Here is a 20,681-nt window from a genome sequence, read left to right as displayed (position 1 = left end):
TTGTTGGAACTTTCAATCTGATGCTTCAATGTATTTGAAAAGCATAATGAGTTGTGAGTTTGCTTTTGTTCTGTTACTAAAAATACTGCACAAAACTGTTGCTACCTTGGAAGACAGTATTTTGGCTAACTGGAATCTAATAGCCATCCTTGCTTGACTCCAGAATAAATTCTTTCTTACTCCTTTTAAGTCGAAAACTAGTTTATGATGTTGAGATAAGTATTAAATAATCGAGTAGTTCATATTATCATTCATGGGTATTACAATCTTACAAGGAATCTACCACAATTCAACCTCTGGAGGACTTAACGAAAAAGTAGTGACAAGAGAATGACCAAGAACGGTAGACTCCCCAGCACAGCCCTAGAAAGGCCATAGATAAGAGCGCTCCACTCCCTCCCACCAACTTGGCAGTACGCATGCGCATGCGCAGCGTCCTCCAGAGTCCCTTCCTGTGTTTGTGTTTGCATCCGGGTTCTCAGGCTTCCTCAATCCTCACCGGCTGGAGTCGCTGGCGGGTTGCTGGGTGTGTTAGGTCCTGCTGTTCCGTCGTTGGATGAGGCTGGAGGTCCGCCGGTGAGTTTAGGGGGACACAGCTCCGAATCGGGGCATTGACGCGGCTCGTTGTCGCAGATTCCCGGGGCCCGACGCGAAGTCTAGCACGGCATGGGCGCTCCTGCCTGGTGCCCCTGAGCCGGGTGTACGATCGGCCTCTGTTGGGCCACCGGAGGTTTCCAGCGCCTGACAGCTCCCTCTCCTCACGCTGCCGCGGGCTGCTTAGGGTAGAGCAGTCCTGGCCCAGCGCTGTCTGCCCAGCCCTGGCAGCCCGCAGGTCTGGGGCATCACTCATCAGATCAGGGGAGGGTGCTACAGAAGCTCCGCGCACCCCGCGCGTGGGTTGTTGGACTGCCCCACTAGTAGAAAAGCTGTGAAAGTTCCGTGGTGTAGAAGTTACCACCCCATGGAGAGTTCAGGGACTTGGCTTCAGTCAGTTTTCCTGGGATGCCCTGCCCTAATGAATCAGCACCTGCTATAAGCCCTTCATGGCAAATTTTAATGCTGCCTGGTCACGATGCTGAAGTCAGAAAACATCGACAGTTTCAGTTTCTGAGGACTGCAAAACATGGAAAAGGAGGATATTAAACATCTGAATAAATATAGAGAATTTATATTGAGTGAGGGGATTCACTGAGAAATTTTGGAGGTGAACTCAGCTCTTTAAAGAGACCAAACAACTTGCCTGATCTTTGGTTGCTATCTTGAAACTTTTCTCATTTTAGCTCAAGTCCAAGAATCCCCTGTAATACCTAACAGGTTCTTGAACAACTTTTGAGATCTGTTGGAGCTAAGGAGAGGGGCCCTGAGTCTTTTTACAAGTATTATTAGTGGTTTCATATGGATAAAACATTTGAAACATGTTTTAAGTCCAGCTCTCTCCAAAATATAACACCAGGGTTGTAACATCTGCAGAATTTGAATGACAGTTTCTACCTTGAAAGTGGGGAATAATCACAGATTTAGAAATTATTAAGTTAATGGAATACTCTATAACACCAGGGTCCAACTCATCAAATTTGCATCTGTGGAGGCTAGCGTAGTGTTTAACATGGAGTAAACCGTGGCACGTGTGAAAAGCTGAAATGCACCGACTTCTATCGCTCTTCCTCACAGTTCCTTTTTCTTTTGGTTGTTTGCTGAAGAATCGTATTAGAAGTCCACATCTGGGAGAGCTAGCAGCAGTTGGGGAGATTTTGGTGTAACTCTGAAGTTATTTTTCATGTTAGATTATTGGTAGACCTAAATGGAGACAGAGTTCCCTTGTGAAGCTGAGTTTTAAAAACTCTGTGAATTCTTTTCTGTAAATGCTGTTCATCTCTTATTATTGTCCAAGAATCCTATATTATAGTGGCCATACTTTTCGCTGTTTTGGAATTCCAAGTCCTGTTCCTAAAAAATATTCTTTAGTTTCTCTGAATGTGTTAATAGATGTTCCGTTCCTGTTTGAAACAGTTTGACTTAGTGTTCTGTGTAAAGTGCCTACTTCCTGAATGCTGAAGCTACCATGTCATTGAAGGGTCGCTATTGGTGATTGACATATTTAAGTGTGAAAATAGAAATTTAAATCTTCGACTTGTGGTTATTGCATATAGAACGTACAGATTTTTTTGTAATACTTTTTTTTAAAAGTAAAAGAGTAAACACTTCGATGCTAAATTTGCTTTTTTTGTGAAGAATTCTCTTTCAAGAGGCCAGTACTTTTAGTCAAGTATGATCTTATTAAAATCCTTTCTCTGCATCGTGTGTGTGTGTGTGTGTGTGTGTGTGTGTGTGTGTGTGTGTGCATGCGTGCACGCTTATGCACATCTGATAGGTCAATGGTGTGTAAAGAATGATACTGAAAATTATTTCTGGTGGGATTTAAACATGTTTGACATTCTGTCATGATATTTTTAGCAGCCATTCTGAATTTTGGTAAGTAATTCAAAGGCACTAAACCCTTAGGGTACTGGACTTGTAGTTAAGGAATGTTGCTTCTTTTTGTTCAAGGATGGACGCTTTGATCAGAGACTATATTATATTTGTATACAGTGCAGTGTGATGACTTCATTTGAATTTGAATTCTGTTGTGTCACTTACCCATGTGACCACATGTGAGTCCAGTTTCTCTGAGACCAGTTTACTTTACAGGATTGTGATGTGGATTGATGTGTGCATCTAAATGACCTAGCCCAGAGCCAAAAGCTCAGTGCCTATTTGGCAAAAGAGAATGCTATTACTATTGTTTGATAAGTATGGATTATCTTTTTATACGTGCATGCTCTCCTTAAGTATTGCCCTTTTTAAAAAATCAACATATTATACACTGGGTTCTGAAAAATGTCTAAAGTCCTCTATACTGGAATTTTCATAGGTTTCAACCTCTTGGACTAAGAGCTGTACATCACCAATAATGAGGCTTGTAATTCTTGATAACTATGACTTGGCCAGTGAGTGGGCGGCCAAGTACATCTGCAATCGTATCATCAAATTCAAGCCTGGACAGGACAGATACTTTTCACTGGGCTTACCAACAGGTATCAACCATACTTCTTATTTTTATATACTCACATTCTCTACGGTTGTGGAAGGAAGAGGGCTTTTCTTAGTAAAGTACTTTTCATTATTTTCTATAGCTCTGAACATATTAGTACATAAAGCCAGAAGTATATGCAGTCTGTCTCACCCTCCACAGGTGGATTCTACTTGTTAAAATTCTATTTTACCCCACAACCACAAAAATTGCAGTTTCACAAAGTATCCTGACTTCAGTGATGACCGTAATGTTTCTGTGCCTTTTCCTAGTCCTCTGGAGTTTCCAGGACACTGCTCTCATTAGTCATGTGATTTCTCACAGCTGAGCTCTTTTATTGCTAACAGGTGATGACTAAATTGCACACTGCTGCCTCTTGACTCCACGCTTCCTTTATTATGAGCCCTTATCTTCTTAGGCTTTTCATTTTCGTTCTTCTGTTGATAGAAGAATTTTCAAGGGGAAATTGTAAAAGCTCTTGTTGCTTTATCACAGAAATAACTCACACGCCAACTACATGCCTTGGCCTTCTTTTCAGAGTTGCCTTTTTAAAATGACCAGGTGGTACCACGTGACCATTGGGTACTTTTATATTGATAGGTTTTGAGAGACCCAGACTCAGAACTGAATTTTAATGGCTGCAGTTTATTCGCTCTACACACCTCGAGCTTCGGATTCCTTACATCCACAAAAGATAAAGTAGCCCTAATTATTGTAGCTTAAATACTGCTTTGAAGCGCAGCTAAAGCTACGTGTGCGTGCCGATCTTTTGAATGCAGTCGATGCTGTGTTGCTTTACGCTCCCATGCATGTTTTATTTAAATAGACTATTTTCTCCTGATCCCCCCACAGATATTCTAAATATATAAAACCTATCTCCACGATTCATTTCACTTGGGTGATTTTTAGGAATTACGTTTTTCTGGATAATCTGGTTGGCTATGTTGTTTCCTCACTCTTTGTCCAGGACAGAAGGTCCTGGTGAGAGTGGCAAGGGGGTATTTCTGTTACCCAGGCAAACTCAAGGAGCACATTCACATCAGCACCCTCGAGTAGGCCTTGATGGCTCCACAAAGCCCTGCATCCATTTGTGCACCACGAATGGCTTATTCTCAGGCTGCCTGTGTCAATGATGTTGTCTCAGTTATGACACAGAAAGAATAGTGTAAGTTGGGGACCGAGAGACTCCCAAGTAGTGCATGTTAGCAGCGAGTGCTAGGCATGTTTCGTATGTATTTAAATGTGTAAGTGTACACCTGCCAAGGGCGAGCTGAGAAACCCTTGCTGGCATTTTATACCACACTCTTTGTTGATTGTCTCTGCTGCTTCCGAAAGTGGAGCGTACAGTTTGAGGTTAAAAAACAACATCCTGTACATAAGTTAGTCTCCCACCAAGCGCGATTTCTGGGTCACTTTAAGTGACTTTTTTTTAATCTGCATATTGTGACCTGCCTGGGACCCTTACTTTCAGCGCTCGCCTGCCCCAGATTGGGCTGCTTGTGGTTCCGAGGTTAGGCCTGACCTCTCTGGCTTACTGCTTTTGCTTTACCACATTGCTGCCCTGTTACACCTCTGTATGTTTCAGAGCTAACACACCCAGTTTCACATCCTTGGCTCCATTGCCATTTGGTATTTAGCAAATTATTCATCATTTCAACCTGGAACCTGCCAGTTTTCCAGGATTTGGGATTTATATAAGGGATTTCCATAGCATGTAGCCACATGCTGGGCACATAGATCCTTGAGTCCTTTTCTCCATCTTTTGCCTACTGTACAGATCGCTTTATGGTCGTCAGGATGCCAGCCCTTCATGACTCAAGTGAAACGATTTCTTACATCATTCTTTTGTCTAAAAGATTGTAGTCTCTTTCATCATTCCCGTACTCTAAAATTCTCTGAGGTCTTCTTTCTTTACATCACATTTTTTTATTTCATATCTGTCTTGTGAGTTCTTCTCAACAGAAAAAGCCCTAACAGCCTTCGAGCCACAGAAAGCACCTGTTAAGCACTGCTTGTGTAGTTAAGAGGTGACCATCACAAAGCCAATAATAAAATGAGATTTCTGGAACAGGCTCACTTTTATCATCTGTTTCATTTGTTTCCTTTAACTACACGGATTAAATGTCAGAAATCGAATGTGTTCTACCCTTGTGGCTACCTCACACTGAAATAAATTCAGATAACCTTAAATCGTGTGACTCCTGGTTGTTTATCAGATGCCTGTGCTTCTAGAAATAAAACAGAAGCATTTTATCCATCTGTTTATCCATAACTTATGGTAACTTATAAGATAACATGCTACGTCACGTTGATCATCTCCTTTCTGCATCTCTGAGGTATTGTTTATAGTCACTGGGTACTCTGTCTACGTAAGTGAGGGGGACAGTCTCAAGCCCTCAATCCCCTTTGTTGTTTTGGCCAGCAACTTTTCTTTAAACATCTAACAGATGGCTAAATACTGCCTAAGTCTAACTACTGCACCAGAAAGTATTTATTTCTCTGATGTTTTTGTTTTGTGGTAACGAGTGGGCTAGAAATCTATTCCATCCAGGACTGAAAAAGTCACAGGCTAGTAAAGGTGCCTTTTTTCTTGTGGTTATAATGAAAACTATAAAACAAATTTAATAAACAAAAGGGGGAGGCCCTCCATAAGATGATAAACTTATCTTTATTGTGTCATATTATGAAGAGAAAACAAAAGCCTGCTTGCTGAATTAATCAAATAATGTTACAGAGCATGTAAAACGAAATAATGACTGCATAAGCGTGACATGTTCCCTCTGAGGATCTCCTAGCAGTAGTCTCCGTTTTAAAGGTGCAACACTTTTCTTTCTCACCTAAGCCTTTTAAGGGAAACACATAGGAGATAAATGAGAAACAGAACCAGAAGCCCGAGCTGCCAAGATTCCCTTACCCTAGCTTCTGTCACTCGCGCTACAACTCAGGATTTTTCAGCAAGTGTTTAATCTAAAAGATTTTAGTTTTATACTTTGCAAAAGCAATTCAAAATACTGAGAACAGTTCAGAATAGCTGTACCGTCCGTGTATGGTGATGGGCTCCCAGCTTTATTAACCAAATTATGGTTTAATGACATTTCACAGCATCTTGGAAAGAAACCACCTCAGTCTATCATGAACATTGTATTTAAGTTGTTTGTCTATTTTGAAATGTAGAATGTTACTCATAAAAAAAATAATTATAAATATATTTAAATAGATGTTCAAGTTATTTAAAAATGGTCACCTTATCTTTTTTAGGGAGTACACCTTTAGGATGTTATAAAAAACTAATAGAATACCACAAGAGTGGAAACCTTTCATTTAAATATGTGAAGACTTTTAACATGGATGAATATGTTGGTAAGATACATTTATTATACTATATATTACATGTTGAATATCACGTATCATTAGAATTTTGAGACCCTTTGTGTACTGCTTTGTGGTGAAATTGATAATAGCACAGTATAATGGGTACACGACTTGGAAATGTGCACTCATTTTGCTGCTTACCTATGTTGTTACATGGTGCGTACCATTCATAATTCATTCCTAGCCATTCTTTCTCTCCCTCCTTTTTTTTCTCCCTTCTCTCTCCTTGTCCTCCCCTTCTGCTGCTTCGCTCCTTTTTCCTTAAAGGATAATTAAAATTGTAGAGAGTTAAGTGATAATATACATATGCAAAGGTAGTTCATATAGCTTTTTTTTTTTAATTAAGTGTTATTCATGTTAGCACCCACAAAGTTGTGTAATCTGTTAACTTGCTTAACTGGAAGTATCTATGATGTTGCTTAGAAATTCTTTGTTAAAGCATAAATATCAGAATATATTTTCAGCATCTGTATAAGTTGCAGCCAGATAACTGTTATGATTCGACATACTCTACATACATGTAGGGTGCATATGAGAGGAATGTGGCCAGCAATTAGTTCTCTAAAACTATAGACATTACGGGTGTGGTTTCCACCCTTGAAGTCTCACCCTTGTCTGCCTAAGCATAGCTTTAACAAAGTTGTCGTGAATATACACACTAATATGGAAAGTGAAATCACAAGGGGCCTCATCGCTACACACACAATTACAGGAACTAAGGAATGCTGAAAGCAGGAGAATTTGTTTTCCACAGGGAAGATCATACCAATTAGTTATTCAATACCAGATCAGATGGTCAGTCCTGAATAAATATACGTACAAGTAACATTAAATATGGACAAAGCATGTTGTCATTGTATATTTAGGAATATATGAATGTACACACACACATATTTAACAACAATTAAAAACCATTAAGCCATGAATTTAAAAGAGTGAGGCAGGAAACAGGCAGGGTACATGGAAGGTTCTGGAGGAAGGAAAGGGAAAGGAAAATGATGTAATTATATTGTAATGTCAAAAACAAAAAATAAAAGCTAGTCAAAGGATGACAGTTAGTTTGCACATGTTGTAGAAGTACGTAGTGACAGAGTGAGTGAACTAGACTCCCAGTGTTTAAATTGCAGACCCTGCACCAGCTGTATGATTTGGGGGAATTCTGTGCTTCCTGTGCTCATCTATTAAATGGGAATGATACTAGTATTGTCATCTGTGTTTACAAATTAATTGTTAGTGTAGAGATTTAAAGTGACACATGTATATATGAAGCATGTTTTAAGCCAAACAGTTTAAAATGTAATGTACTTTAAAGAAGTCTTTTGAGGAAAGTTAGAGTTTTTATTATTAACTTCATATTTAGGACTTCCAAGAAACCATCCTGAAAGCTACCATTCTTATATGTGGAATAACTTCTTTAAGCATATCGACATAGATCCTAATAATGCTCACATCCTCGATGGGAACGCTGCTGACTTGCAGGCAGAGTGTGATGCATTTGAGGAGAAAATAAAAGAAGCCGGAGGAATAGATCTTTTTGTTGGAGGTATGTAAGAACACATTGCCATCAATCATTTGTCTGCTAATATTTGAAGATTGTTTTTAAAAAAAGAACAAAAATGTCACTACTGCATAGTGCAAAAGACACCTGTTAGTGACTGTTAATGTCCAGCTGCAGAAATAGAAGGATGCCAATTTTACTTTATTTTCATTTAAAAAGTACACATAAGGTAAAAATAAACTCAAATTGTAACAGTTAACACACTGTTTACATTATGCCTTGAGAAGTAGGTCCCCATCCCTGTCATCCCTGTTAAACTATTCTGATTACATCTTAAGGTTGAGAGTTTACCCCAGCCTGAAAATACTCTGCCAGGTCATTGTGTTGAGTGTTTGGTTATTTTGTTCTCGCACAGGCTACTTAACAGAGCTAAACACATGAGAAATGGGTGGACTTTTATCAGATAACTCAAATTTTGCTAAGATCATTCAGATCAGTCACGAGCAACATAAGACTTTTTATCACCAACTCTTAGACCAGTTCATTTCTGTGAGTGCCTTAAATTCCAAAGAGAATGAATGTTTGGTTTACCAAATTCCACTTATAAATTAAAATTATATATTTATGTGCATGTTTGTGTGTGTATAAATGTACCAAAAATAGGTGTCTGTCCCTTTGTAATAGTGTGGCTCCCTATTACCAGGATGAAACAGTTGAGAAGTTTGTCGCCGTCAGAAAAGTTTAAATCAAGTACATTGAAGTCAAAACCATTTTTATCTGTTTTTAGTACTTAACCAACATACTAGTGCTCTAAACTACCTGTCGATGGTTTGTATCAGATTTATGAGACAGTTTCCCAGAACTGTGTGCACTAGGGTTGTAGTGAGGTGGATTCATGGTTGAAGTGGCTGAGTGTGATTGAGGTGGTTGGATGCTGGTGGCTTTTACAGTGAGACTTACATTGGCATCTCCAGGTTCTGTGTATGCCGGTTCAGTTTACTAAAGTTCAGTGTAACCAGATCCCGTGTAAGACAGGATTAATTTTCACTTTCCCGACATTGAAAGTTGAGTTTTAAACAATGTTTAAAGTGCCTTAGAATGGTTCATGGCATGCAGCTGGCTCATGGCCCCTTCAATGCTCTCTTCCATGAGCCGCAGAGATTAATGTCATGGTCCATGGATTCCCTGTAGTTCTTCCCGAACTATTTTTACTTTATTTTTATGACCAAGTGTGACTGAACCCCTTCTGAGGGAATTCTTATCTATGTGTAGAGAGCCAGTACTGTTCGTTTTCTTGTGTAGATAGAGTTGTTATTTGTCTGAGCAAGAACATTTATTATTTTTATTTTAAATAGAATGTCATCCATTTTAAATAAACCTTGCTAATATCACCCTAGTAGTCCTATAGAGTACTTTCATACTCAAGATTTGTAAATATGGTTCCATTTTACCTGCCAGTATTAAGGCTCAGATAACAGATGTTTGGAAATGTATAAACAGACTTTTGTAATTTCCATATCAAAATAAAATTACTAAACTATACCGTTCCTAAACAGTTTATCTTATTTTTTTCCAAGAAATGTTTTTACCAATTTACTGTTATAGTGAAAACATACACTATAGAGATTAATGATTAAAAAGGCTGGTTGAAAAATGTTTTCATTTATAGACATTTATTTTTCCTGTTAATCTGCTGACTTTATGGAAGGGTTCATGCGACAAAGCCCTTGTAGACTCAGTGCAAGAACAGTTAACCTAGTGGCTAAGAGAATGGCTGATCAAGACTCTTGTGCTCTTATCTAGAAAGCATTCTGAGTCTAGTAAGTTTTCTGAGACTACAACTCTCTTATCCAGTCTTTCTGGTAGAAACTCATCATTTCCCATTGCGTTAAGTCGTGTCTTTCTCTCTCCTCTCTTTTTATTCCACATTTGTTTTTGGTCTGATTCCTCAAGCACCGTGTCTACCTTCCAGGTAAAGGGAGGTACAGTTAGAATTATCCTTTCATTATAATTACACTTCTCACCAACTCTTACTGATGCTTTGCTTTTTAACCACCTTGATCTTAAGCGTCCTGTAGTTATTTCTTCACTACCCCCAAACCAGGAAACATTTTTAAGAAAATTCTTCACATCTTTCATTGGAGGCTGATGACCCAGGGCCTGACCTTTTATTTGTGTCATCCAGAAAGTGATTCTGTGCGTGGGAAGAGGAGTTCGCCTTCCTGTGTGGGTTGATGGTTGTTGCTCATGTACTTGGTCATGAAAGAATCTTATTTGACTCTTTGCATTTCTAGATATAGGTTATTGTCTTTGGAATTTTTAAGATGAGGCTTGGTATCTGGGTCTTACCACTTACCCTTCTTTTGTTCCAGGGTTTGGTTAATAAAAACACTAAGAACTGTGCCAAATGGGATCAAAATATCAGCTTTATTAAAGGTAAAGTTGGAATAGAGACTGTAGGCTGGGCTTGAAGCAGTATTGGTTCTCCCTTGCACTGTGAATTGGCCTAGGACTAGAAGAGTCTAAGAATATAAATTTGCCACTATTCACCCAGGGAATTAGAATGTGAGTTCCTTTCTCTTGGTAGGAAAGAGAAAAGAGGAAACGAATCCTCTGAGAGCTTTCATTCTTTCTCTGATGATGACAGAAAGGTAAGGTGTATCCTAAGTGTCTAAGGAGGACCCAGCAGTAAGGTAGAGATAAAGAAACTTAAGTGTAATACCTTAAACTTTGATATTTTATTTATATAAAATTTAAAGAAGACTGGGAAAAACTTTCATAATATTTTAATTGGTGAAGCTTTTGTTGGCAATAACAGTGTAACTTGTAGAGGGGGTCTAGTAGTGTGTTCACTGAAATGATTCTGGTATAGTTCACAAAACCTAGAGAGGGGATCAAGCACTGAGTGTTTGGAAAGAACCAAAAAACCTTAGCTCGCAGAAGCAATGGCGCGTTAAGTAGCAGCTGTCATTAGTTGTGTGTTTGTGTTTGCTTTGTTTCTGTTCGTCAGATAAGGATCAGCTCTAGCGAGGACTCCATTGCTTCAGCTTGCAGTCCTTAGCTCTTGCCACTCTCACTCAGAACGATAGGGACATAAGGAATTGCCTTTGAGATCCTCACCCCCTGACCCCTGCAGCCTGTAGTGAGGAGTGGAGCAGAAGAGGGTATAGCAGGAAGAAACTGCTGAGCTGACCAAAGAGAAGTAACGTGCATTAATTCATTCAGCTCCGACTTACTGAATGTCTCTTGTGTGTCATGTTTTCTTCTGAGTAGTAGAGACACACAAAAGCCTTACTCAAAGGAAGTTTACAAACTACCCACAAGACCACAAGAGCTATAGGACCAAAAGTCATTCATATATATATAATCTCCCCAGTGAGCTCTTGAGAGGATGCTGAGACCCTAATGTAGATGTACGGGCCACAGAGTTAGTGGAACATAAAGCATTATCCGGAATCAATCAGTCATGCCATTTGTGGCAGAAAGCATATGTAGTGGTGCTCCTCTAACAGGACACTTGACCAGAAGCTCAGGTCAGCCAGGTGCTTTCTGTGGCCCGTGTCACCAATAAAAACATTAATAAGACTTACAGGATCTCTGGTTTGTTTTCTGAAGGTTTTATGTTTCTAGCTCTAACCTTTCCTTTGGGTGCATCTACAGACAGTTACATGGTGCATTTGTCTATCCAAGAGTAAAATGATACATTGGAAAACACATTTAAGTATAATTAAAACGGCTAGATAACGGTCTGTACTCAGGAATGGAAACAATCCTTGAAAATTAAACATATGTAAGTCCTTATTAAAAGTGTACACCCCACAGTAATCACTGCTAGTAATCACCCCACAGTAAAGCACTGTTGTGCTTTAGAACATTTGATTCATACTATATTTTTCTTAATTCTTCAAAACTAGATTATAGCTTGCTTATTTTACTATGGCTTGAGAAGCTTAATGATATAGCATGTATCAGTGAAATATACCTGTCGTCTCCTTAAAGTAAACAGGTGGAGTATAGATGTAAAAGATATTTTTATTACTTAGAGAATTGGGTTTTTGGTTTTTTTTTTTTTTTTTTTTTGAGAATGCTGACAACTATGATACAGGTGTGTAAACTTTTATTTTTAAAGGTTCTTGATTTTTTAAGGGAATTACCATTGTCTTCAAATAAGGAATATCATGTTCTTTTCTATATTTTAAAAGCCATCATAAAATATAGCAGGTGTGTATAGGTCACTGTGGTTGATACCTATATGTCATGAAATCAGTCCAACCAGTAACATCCAGCATTCTCTTCTTGTACCACTAAGGAAATGAAGTGTAACAGAAAAGACCTTGCATAGATCCCTGTAAAGCCAAGTGTAATTTTATGCATTTTATTTGATTTTATTTTAGATGAGAGAGAGAGCGAGAGCGAGAGAGAGAGAAAGAGAGAGAGTGTGTGTGTGTATTGCAGTGAAAAATCAGAAAGCTTGTAATATAAAACTGGTATCTTAGGTATTTCTAATGCAATTCTATATTAATTTTATGAGGAAATAAAACTAAAAGGGAACCGTAGTTAATTGCCTCACCTAAACTGGACTGAAGCAAAGCACGGCGAGGATATAAGACCCTGGAGTCAGTAGTCAGGAGCCTATGATTCGAGTGCATCTCAGTGTTTACTAAACTGTGGTCTTTCACATCAGTTTCTTTTTGTGTTCCTGAAGAGGTGGCCATGAGGGAAGTAGCCACAGAGTTACCAAATACTGTCTGTTGTGAAAATGCCCTCAAAGCCTGTAGTGCTGTGTAAATGTGGTGCTCCCCACTCTTGGTACATACATGTCATTCCATGCTGTGTACTCAGCAGATATGGGATACTGAATGAAATACACAAATATCTTAATATTATGAATTCAGTTCTAAAATAAGGTAAGTGTGTTTATGGTGATTTCTTTACCTTTATAACTATGTTGACATTTGAGAAAATATGATATACTATATGTTTGAAACCTTGTTTATATCATGTATATATGAGTGTGCATATCTGTTTTTGAAAGGAATAGGTCCAGATGGTCATATCGCTTTCAATGAGCCAGGATCCAGTTTAGTATCAAGAACAAGATTAAAGACTCTAGCAATGGACACCATTTTAGCAAATGCAAAATATTTTGATGGAGATTTATCAAAAGTGCCAACCATGGCTCTAACTGTTGGTGTGGGGACAGTGATGGATGCCAGGGAGGTAAGAAATATTGTTTTGAATATTTTTCTTTGATGTTGAGTAATTATGGTGCTTAATATTTTAGATTCATCTAGTTTTCAATAAAAATGCTTAAAGGACAACATTTAATTAGAGCTGCCTCACTGGTTCTGAGGTTCAGTCCATTATCATCACAGCAGGAAGCATGGCAACATCCAGGCAGGCATGGGACTGTATGAACTGACAGCTCTACTTCTTGTTCAGAGGCAAACTGGAGCAGAATGGCTCTCACATGGCTAGGAGGAGGGTCTCAAAGCCCACCACCACAGTGACACACCTCCTCCAACAAGGCCACACTTCATGATAGTGCCACTCCCTGAGCCAAGCATATACAAACCACAACAGTAACTGTGGTTGTGTTGGCATTTGAATAGTCTGTGACAGGGCAGGTGGGAAAGGGATGTGGAGAGAATGTCCTACATAGTTTTGGAGCCCATGGGATTGATTAATAAAAGGTGCTTTTGACTACACGTAGGAGGATTGGCTATAGTAGTTTCCCATAGTTCAGTCCCCAAGGCGCACACGCAGGAAGGAGGGAGCGGATGGCTATGGACACACACAAATAAGTCAAAGTCCATTGCCCTCTGAGGACTTCCTGTGAGATTTTGGCTAATGACCTAAGGGACTTTCATTCCTGCACCAAAGCTCCAAACATAATGAATCATTAGAGAAGCCCTGAATCGGCCTATAACGTGACTGTGCATGTGGTACACACCCACACATCTCATTTTGGTTGCTTCTGTAACAAATATTTCATTATTAGGACAGCACTGTGGGTAATAATGTTCGACAAGGAGAATTAATTTAGAAATCATTAAATTTTTGCTTGCCTTATATCAAACAAGTTAATTTTTGCTTTAAGAAGGCAAATGGTTTTGAGGTGATGCATTGAATGTTAATTAAGGTTGTTCCCAATGAAAATTAATTTGAATTATGATTTTATAAAGATACTTTGATCCATTCATGTTTCATTTCCTATACTGTAGAATACTGAATCATAACATATGCATACATGAATATAAAATTATTTCAAATATTTTAGAGCCATAACCATTCAAATTTTTAATAATTGTAAAGAAAAAATTAAGTAAACTAATCTAAATTCAGAAAGATAAGCAATTCATGTTCTCATATGATCAGGATTTGAGGAAGGAAGACTTTCAGGATCATTAGGGGAGAGTGATAAAGAAGGGGCTGCCTTGTCTGGCCTCAGTGGGAGAGGAAGTGCCTACTCATGCAGAGACCTAAAAGTGCCAGGATGGGATATCCGGGTGGGTGGGGGTGGGGTCGATTAGCTAGAAGAGAAGGAGACAACAGGGTTTGGGGAAGAATTGTGGGAGGGGTGACCGGGAGGGGTCAGTGAGCAGGACATAAAGTGAATAGGTTTAAAAAAAAAAAGTGGGAATGATCCAGGTGGTGGTGGTGGAGCATGTCTTCAATCCCGGTACTTAGGAGACAGAGGCAGGCTTATCTTTGTGAGTTCAAGGCCAGCCAGCTCTGTTCAAACTAGTTCAGCCAAGGCTACACAAAGAAACCCTATCTCAAAAAGAAAAGAAAAAAAGGAAATTATTTAAGTATGTTTATTTATGAAAATGTCATAATGAAAAACCATTATGTTATATTTTTAATGCTGATTAAAAAGAATATAAAAACTACAACACTGTGTAAGCATATGTACATTTTTTTCAGATTTGGAGGAATTGATAGCTGAAAAATTCTAAGGTCCCTTCTGATAACACACTCGCATGTTCTTTGAGTTATTTTACTGGTGCCTAGGAATTTAAAACCACGAACTTGCAGTTTCTGTTCTTTCCAAAAGTAACTCACTCCTGTGCTTCAAGGGCAGTCCTTTGTTTCAGGAGATCTGAAGTTCTTAAATGCAGTCTGAGCTTGGAACAGCATTAAAGATAACCACACCCATTAGGTGATGAAGTTCAGGCTCCTCTAGCTGTTGTTCAGATCTCTACCGCTGTTGTTTTAGAGCACTTGCTGTCCAACACAGGACGTATTGCTTAGCTGGACTGGGGACTTGGGGTGTTAGCCTGTATTATATATTATTCACTGAACACACATAAGCTCTTTATTTTCCAATCAGGAAGCTCTTCTCTCTTTCCCAGGCAGGTATCTATACATCAGTAGTAAAGGGTTAGCTCTGGTCCACACTTGTCTGTTACAGAGCGTCCTACTCACTGTTAACACGGGATGCTCATGATTCTGCAGGTGATGATCCTCATAACAGGTGCACACAAGGCGTTCGCGCTGTACAAAGCCATCGAGGAAGGAGTCAATCACATGTGGACTGTGTCCGCTTTCCAGCAGCATCCCCGGACTATTTTTGTATGTGACGAGGATGCTACTTTAGAGTTAAGAGTTAAAACTGTGAAATACTTTAAAGGTGAGCGTTGAATTTTAATGTGATCTGAGATACTTCTAGTGGATGATAAAACTTAGTAACTGTGGACTTTAATCTTTCAGGAGGCCTGCTGAAAACTGGCATTATGCTAACAAAATAACCAGGATTTTCAAGGCCTACAGCTTCTCAGTTAATACTTTTCAGGGTTTTCATGACATTTTTCTTTGAAATCACATGAAGTATTTTTGTTTCATATCACATATACAAGGTTAAATAACTCAGTGATGTCCTTTCTGGATCTTTGGGGTTTGTTGTTTTGTTGCTTTTAGTAACATTTGGGAGTTCTGCCTCCTCGTTCCAGCTCTCACCCACGATTGCGGCTAAGCTTCCTGATGTCAGACACCCGTTTCAGTGTGCTAAGGTTGATGCTACAGTAGGCATGCTTTAAACAGTGTACAAAAGTGGCAGGTCAGTTTGGTTGCTTAGATGTCTGTGTTGATTTTCCTTTCCCTTTTTCCTGAGTATTTATGAAGTAGCAATGAAAATAACTGTATGGTCAGGGTCACCACAGCATGAAGAACTGTATTAGAGTCCCAGCATTAGGAAGGTTGTAGAGGTCTAGACGATCCTCTACAAAAAGTACATGGAAATCCGGGACTTGAAAGTACTTTTACCTCTGATGTCCAGTCTTGGGCGTTGTGATGGCTTACGTGCTGACTTACAGCTGGCTGTGGGAGAGCTCAGCCTTCTCATTTTCCGTTGCTTTCTGAAGCCTTCTTAACAGGGAACATGCAATTCCAACACCTTTCTCCCAAGTCCAATACCCAATTATCTGAAGGAACTAAGTACCTTCCCAACAGCTTTTTCTTAGTTTTAATGGCCTAGAAATCTTAACTGATTTCTTTGCTTTCCAAACTATTAAAATTTTACTTAGTTCATTGATTCTGTCAAAGACGATCTTAATAAGATCTTTTTTTTTTCTTTTTTAAAAGATACATACTACTTCAGACATGTATCTGGAAAAGAGGCTTTAATATATGACTCACAAGCATACATACCCATTAGAAAATTTCCACTCTAAAGCATACATGCTAATTGTAAAATGGCTATTAAAATCTACTTAAATTTAAAATACAAGTTTCCATCCCAAATTATTTCAAGCAAATGGCAGTGTTGTTTGGTAAACATTCTCAGTATGCTATGGGTAAGCTGTAATTAACCAGCTTTGTAGCTGTGCGTTCCAAACTCAGTCAAGAGGCTGGGGACATAGCTCAATTGAGAAAGAGCCTGCTTTCCAACCGTGAGGAACCAAGTTCTCCGTGAGGAGAACATAGTGATGCCTGCCTTCTAACAGAGGGCTGGGAGTCCAGCTTGCTGACCAACCAGTTACTCACAGTTTATGTCTCTGTAATCAGTGAGAAACTCTAACAGTGAGGAGCAGTGGTAAAGGGAGACCCTTGCCATTGACTTTTGAGACTCATACACATATGCACATATTACCATATGCATAAGGTGGTATTTTTGAAGATCTCCATCTTATCACAACAGTCTGGGTCACTTATTGTCACCAACTAGAGCAACTGCTATAAAATCATAACCTACATTTCTAGACAAATGTATTGACTGGTGATATTCAACTTTGCCAGCCAGCCAGCCACTCCAGTACTCCTCCAAACAAGCACTGAGGCTGCACTGGGACTCCCAGAGGATCTTCTCTGGTCCACATCTACATTGATAATGTATAAATTGTAGTTCTTAGTTCCAGTATACCTTATAATCATATAAGAATGAAATACACTGTCTTATAAACTTTTCTTATGTAAACGTTCAAAATTAACAAAATTACAACTAGAATTATGCTTTGTTTTTTCTTTAAGGTTTAATGCATGTGCACAATAAACTTGTGGACCCACTATGCAGTATGAAAGAAGGGGACTGAAGAAGACTGAGTCTGACCGCTTGGGAAAAAAAAAGAACCTTTCCATACTGATAAAATTTCTGCTTATGCAATATGACAAAAATGGTAAAATAGGAAGACTCATTACAAAGAAAAAGCCCACGGTGTGTTAAACATTCCACATTTAGAATGTGTCTGTTTTACACTAGGCCCTAGAAGTAATTGGATCCCAAAATTGTTTAGCTGTTCTAAAGTATAGAAGCTCCATGGCTACCTATAAAGAGTCTAGCAGTGAAATGTTTGCATTTTAAGAGATTTCTGCACTCTCAGGTCCTGTGAGTGACGTCATCTCTTTGACTTATTTGAAGACACTCCAAGCCTTTCCAATATCACCCTGCTGTCATTACAGACCTTCACTCTTGGAATGGGTATTTGTTTGTGCATCAGACACATGCTTTTTGCCTGTAGTTGCCTTAGTCATCTTTCTGCAGTAGCATCTGGACATCAGGAGTCCTACTCATTAATCAAGGAACTCTGAGGAGATGACAGTGCCCTAAAGTAGTTTACATCCTTTCAGAAAGTCTGTGTGAGTGCATGCTTCTATGCACCTTCTTCTGTGGTACTTTTTTACAGATATGCTTATTTTTATTTAATGACCTGGGTTAATGCTCTTAATAATTATATCGGCAATTATGAGCTTTATACTTAGCTACAAACGTAAAGAAATCCTTTTGAAAAACATTTTCTGATTATTGTTAAATTTTGTAAATCATCCTTATATATGTCTAAAGAGATATTAAGTATGTACTAAAATAATTACTGTAAACGTTTAAATTGCAATAACTTGCATAATTAAGTTGCAAATAAAAATATTGTTTTCTATCTTTAACTTAAAGTTTACAATAAAACAATTATCTAATTTCCTTTCTAAAATTGAAATCACATTCATGTGGGAGATCGTTAATGGTCCTCATGACACTACATTTGCCTCAAATTCGTTGCCATCACATAGGTAGGAAACTGAAGACAAGGCCTAAGAGGGAAAAGTAAGGGGGCTCGAGAGATGGCTCAGCGATAGAGGGTACTTGCAGCTCAAGCAGAAGACCTGGGTTCAGTTCCCAGCACTGGCAGGGAAGGTGGCGTACAAACCCATTGTAGTTCAAGTTTCAAGGGTTCCTCTAATGCCCTCTTGTCCCTTGAGGGTACCAGGCATACCAATACTTCACACAACACAGATGGCATACACACAGTCAAAACAATGCCACCAATAATGGTGCATTAATTCCCAGTGATGTCTTAACAGCTGTTTCTTATTCATCAAAGTAAACCAATTACATATAAATTATATGTATATGTATTACAAATATTAAAATGTATATGCATATATATATTTGGGAGATATCAAACAACTATGGAAGTATAAAGGTGCTGTATGATAGGGTTTCACATCCCAGAGCACTTACATATATACTCTGGAACCTCTTTGGATCCATAGCACTCTGATCATCTGTCTTCTGGCCTTCAAATTCACTTTTCACACAGCCTGCTAAAGAACACCAGATAGGGATATTCTGGGCTATACTAAAATTAAGCTGCGTTTTAAATCTCTCTTAGACTATTCTGCCTCCCTTCTTAATATTAAAACTGGTACGCCATTCATTCAGACGGGCACCCCACAAAAGTTAGCCTTAGTAGTGTTCTTCCTCCCTATCACCCTGCCTCAGTCTTCCCTTAGTAGACGTCTTAGTCACACTAAGATGCTTGGACTTCTCACCGCTTGGACAAAATCCCTGGCAAAAACAATTTGTTCAAGGAGTCCCTATGCCCTTAACATATTTTAGTTAACCAGTCAAATCAGTAGCATCAATCCTGCAGGAATGCGTTTGGCAATAACATGTTTACTCAAGATTACCCCACCTTTGGCTGTATAGCATCATGGTGAAAAGTCAATGGTCTCTTCTGAAGTATCATTCATTCCTCCTGTGCTCCAAAGGTCTAAAGAGATCTTTTTCATTCTAGCACTGATGCTGTCTCACAGCATTCTCTCCTCCGCACTTCCCTGGCCACTGGAGCATCCTAACTTACGGTGCTATACTCTTAAAAAGCTTAGAAACCATTGAAGATGTCATGAATCAATGACATAATCTTTGCCTTTGAAGTAAAAACATTTGGATTCTGTCTGTCACCAGGAGATATAAATGGCAACATCTTACCCTCTGTTGTTAGAAAAAAGTATATAAAACTCAGCACACTGGCCAGCCCATACCAAATTTAGTAAGTTGCAATTAGTTTTTGGTCATACAACTATACAAATTGGGATTCTAGAACCCAAAGGAATAAACTCAAAATTTATAACTTAAAATTAAACCTTGCAAATGTTTTCTGTTAGCACAGTGTTAATTCCAAAGGATTATGGGTTAAAGAATAGTTGAAATCCAAAAGAGCGCAAGGGTTACACTGAAGATACTGGATATTAGGACATGTGTACCAGTTTTTGCCTTTCCCTTAGCAATAATGGAAGAGCAGAACATTGTAACAACTGCATTGTCTTAGTTTCAAATATATTGCCATTTAAAAACATACTGCAGTAGGAATTTGGTATTTTCTACCTAGCAAATCAGGCTGGGAGAAGTGAGATGACTTATATAAGAGGATAAACTAAGGCTACCTAACTTGTAAGTCCTCACTTTAAAATCCCATCAAAACGTGAAGACACATCAGTAACCTTTTTTGCTACTAGGTATGTACAAGGTAGAAGGCAGAAAGTAAAATCCAGAATCAAGACTCTTTCTTGCAGGAATACATTTTTCAGTTTGTCGTGAATGAACATGAAACTATGCCACTTATTAGTTGTGTCATTTAGGTTCGTTTAGGTGACAGTTACTAACAGCTGGTGCTAATATCAAATGTATGTCACTTTTCATGAATGTACTCAAGACTGTCAAAAACAAGATGCGGCCCTATCCTAAACTTTAACCGGTATGTATAACTTAGTTTCAGAAATGCTTGATTAAATGTATAGGCATAAAAAGCCAGAACAAATGTCTGGTAACACAGTTTTTTGAGTCTCTTTCTTAGTAACAATTCCTATATATCAGATACAGTGATTGAGCGAAAAATTGAAACAAGGTGATTTGGAAAGTTAATCGATGTAATTAGGGCTCCGCTTAGTCTCTGGAAGAAAACCCATGCAGAAGTTGAAGATGGTAGCACATGGCTATAAAATCCCAGCAGTGAGAAGGCTAAGGTGGGA

The 20,681-nt window shown here is 38.7% G+C and overlaps 1 protein-coding gene across 2 annotated transcripts; it reads left to right on the top strand.

The window, feature by feature from the left end:
• The first annotated feature begins 460 nt into the window (after positions 1–460).
• On the top strand, positions 461–18,351 carry Gnpda2 (glucosamine-6-phosphate deaminase 2). 2 transcript variants are annotated; one of them, XM_032916320.1, is made up of 7 exons: positions 461–576; positions 2,912–3,074; positions 6,329–6,430; positions 7,803–7,985; positions 12,982–13,160; positions 15,399–15,573; positions 17,409–18,351. In XM_032916320.1, exons 2-7 carry the CDS (start codon positions 2,951–2,953, stop codon positions 17,468–17,470), a joined length of 825 nt encoding a protein of 274 aa, XP_032772211.1. In that variant the 5' UTR covers positions 461–576; positions 2,912–2,950; the 3' UTR covers positions 17,471–18,351. The 2 variants fall into 2 exon arrangements, with proteins under 2 accessions (XP_032772211.1, XP_032772210.1); XM_032916319.1 differs by having other exon boundaries at positions 12,976–13,160.
• The last annotated feature ends 2,330 nt before the right edge of the window (positions 18,352–20,681 follow it).

Source organism: Rattus rattus, chromosome 11 (assembly GCF_011064425.1).
Source record: "Rattus rattus isolate New Zealand chromosome 11, Rrattus_CSIRO_v1, whole genome shotgun sequence".
Classification (NCBI taxonomy): domain Eukaryota; kingdom Metazoa; phylum Chordata; class Mammalia; order Rodentia; family Muridae; genus Rattus; species Rattus rattus.
This window is presented reverse-complemented; position numbering and strand designations above follow the sequence as displayed.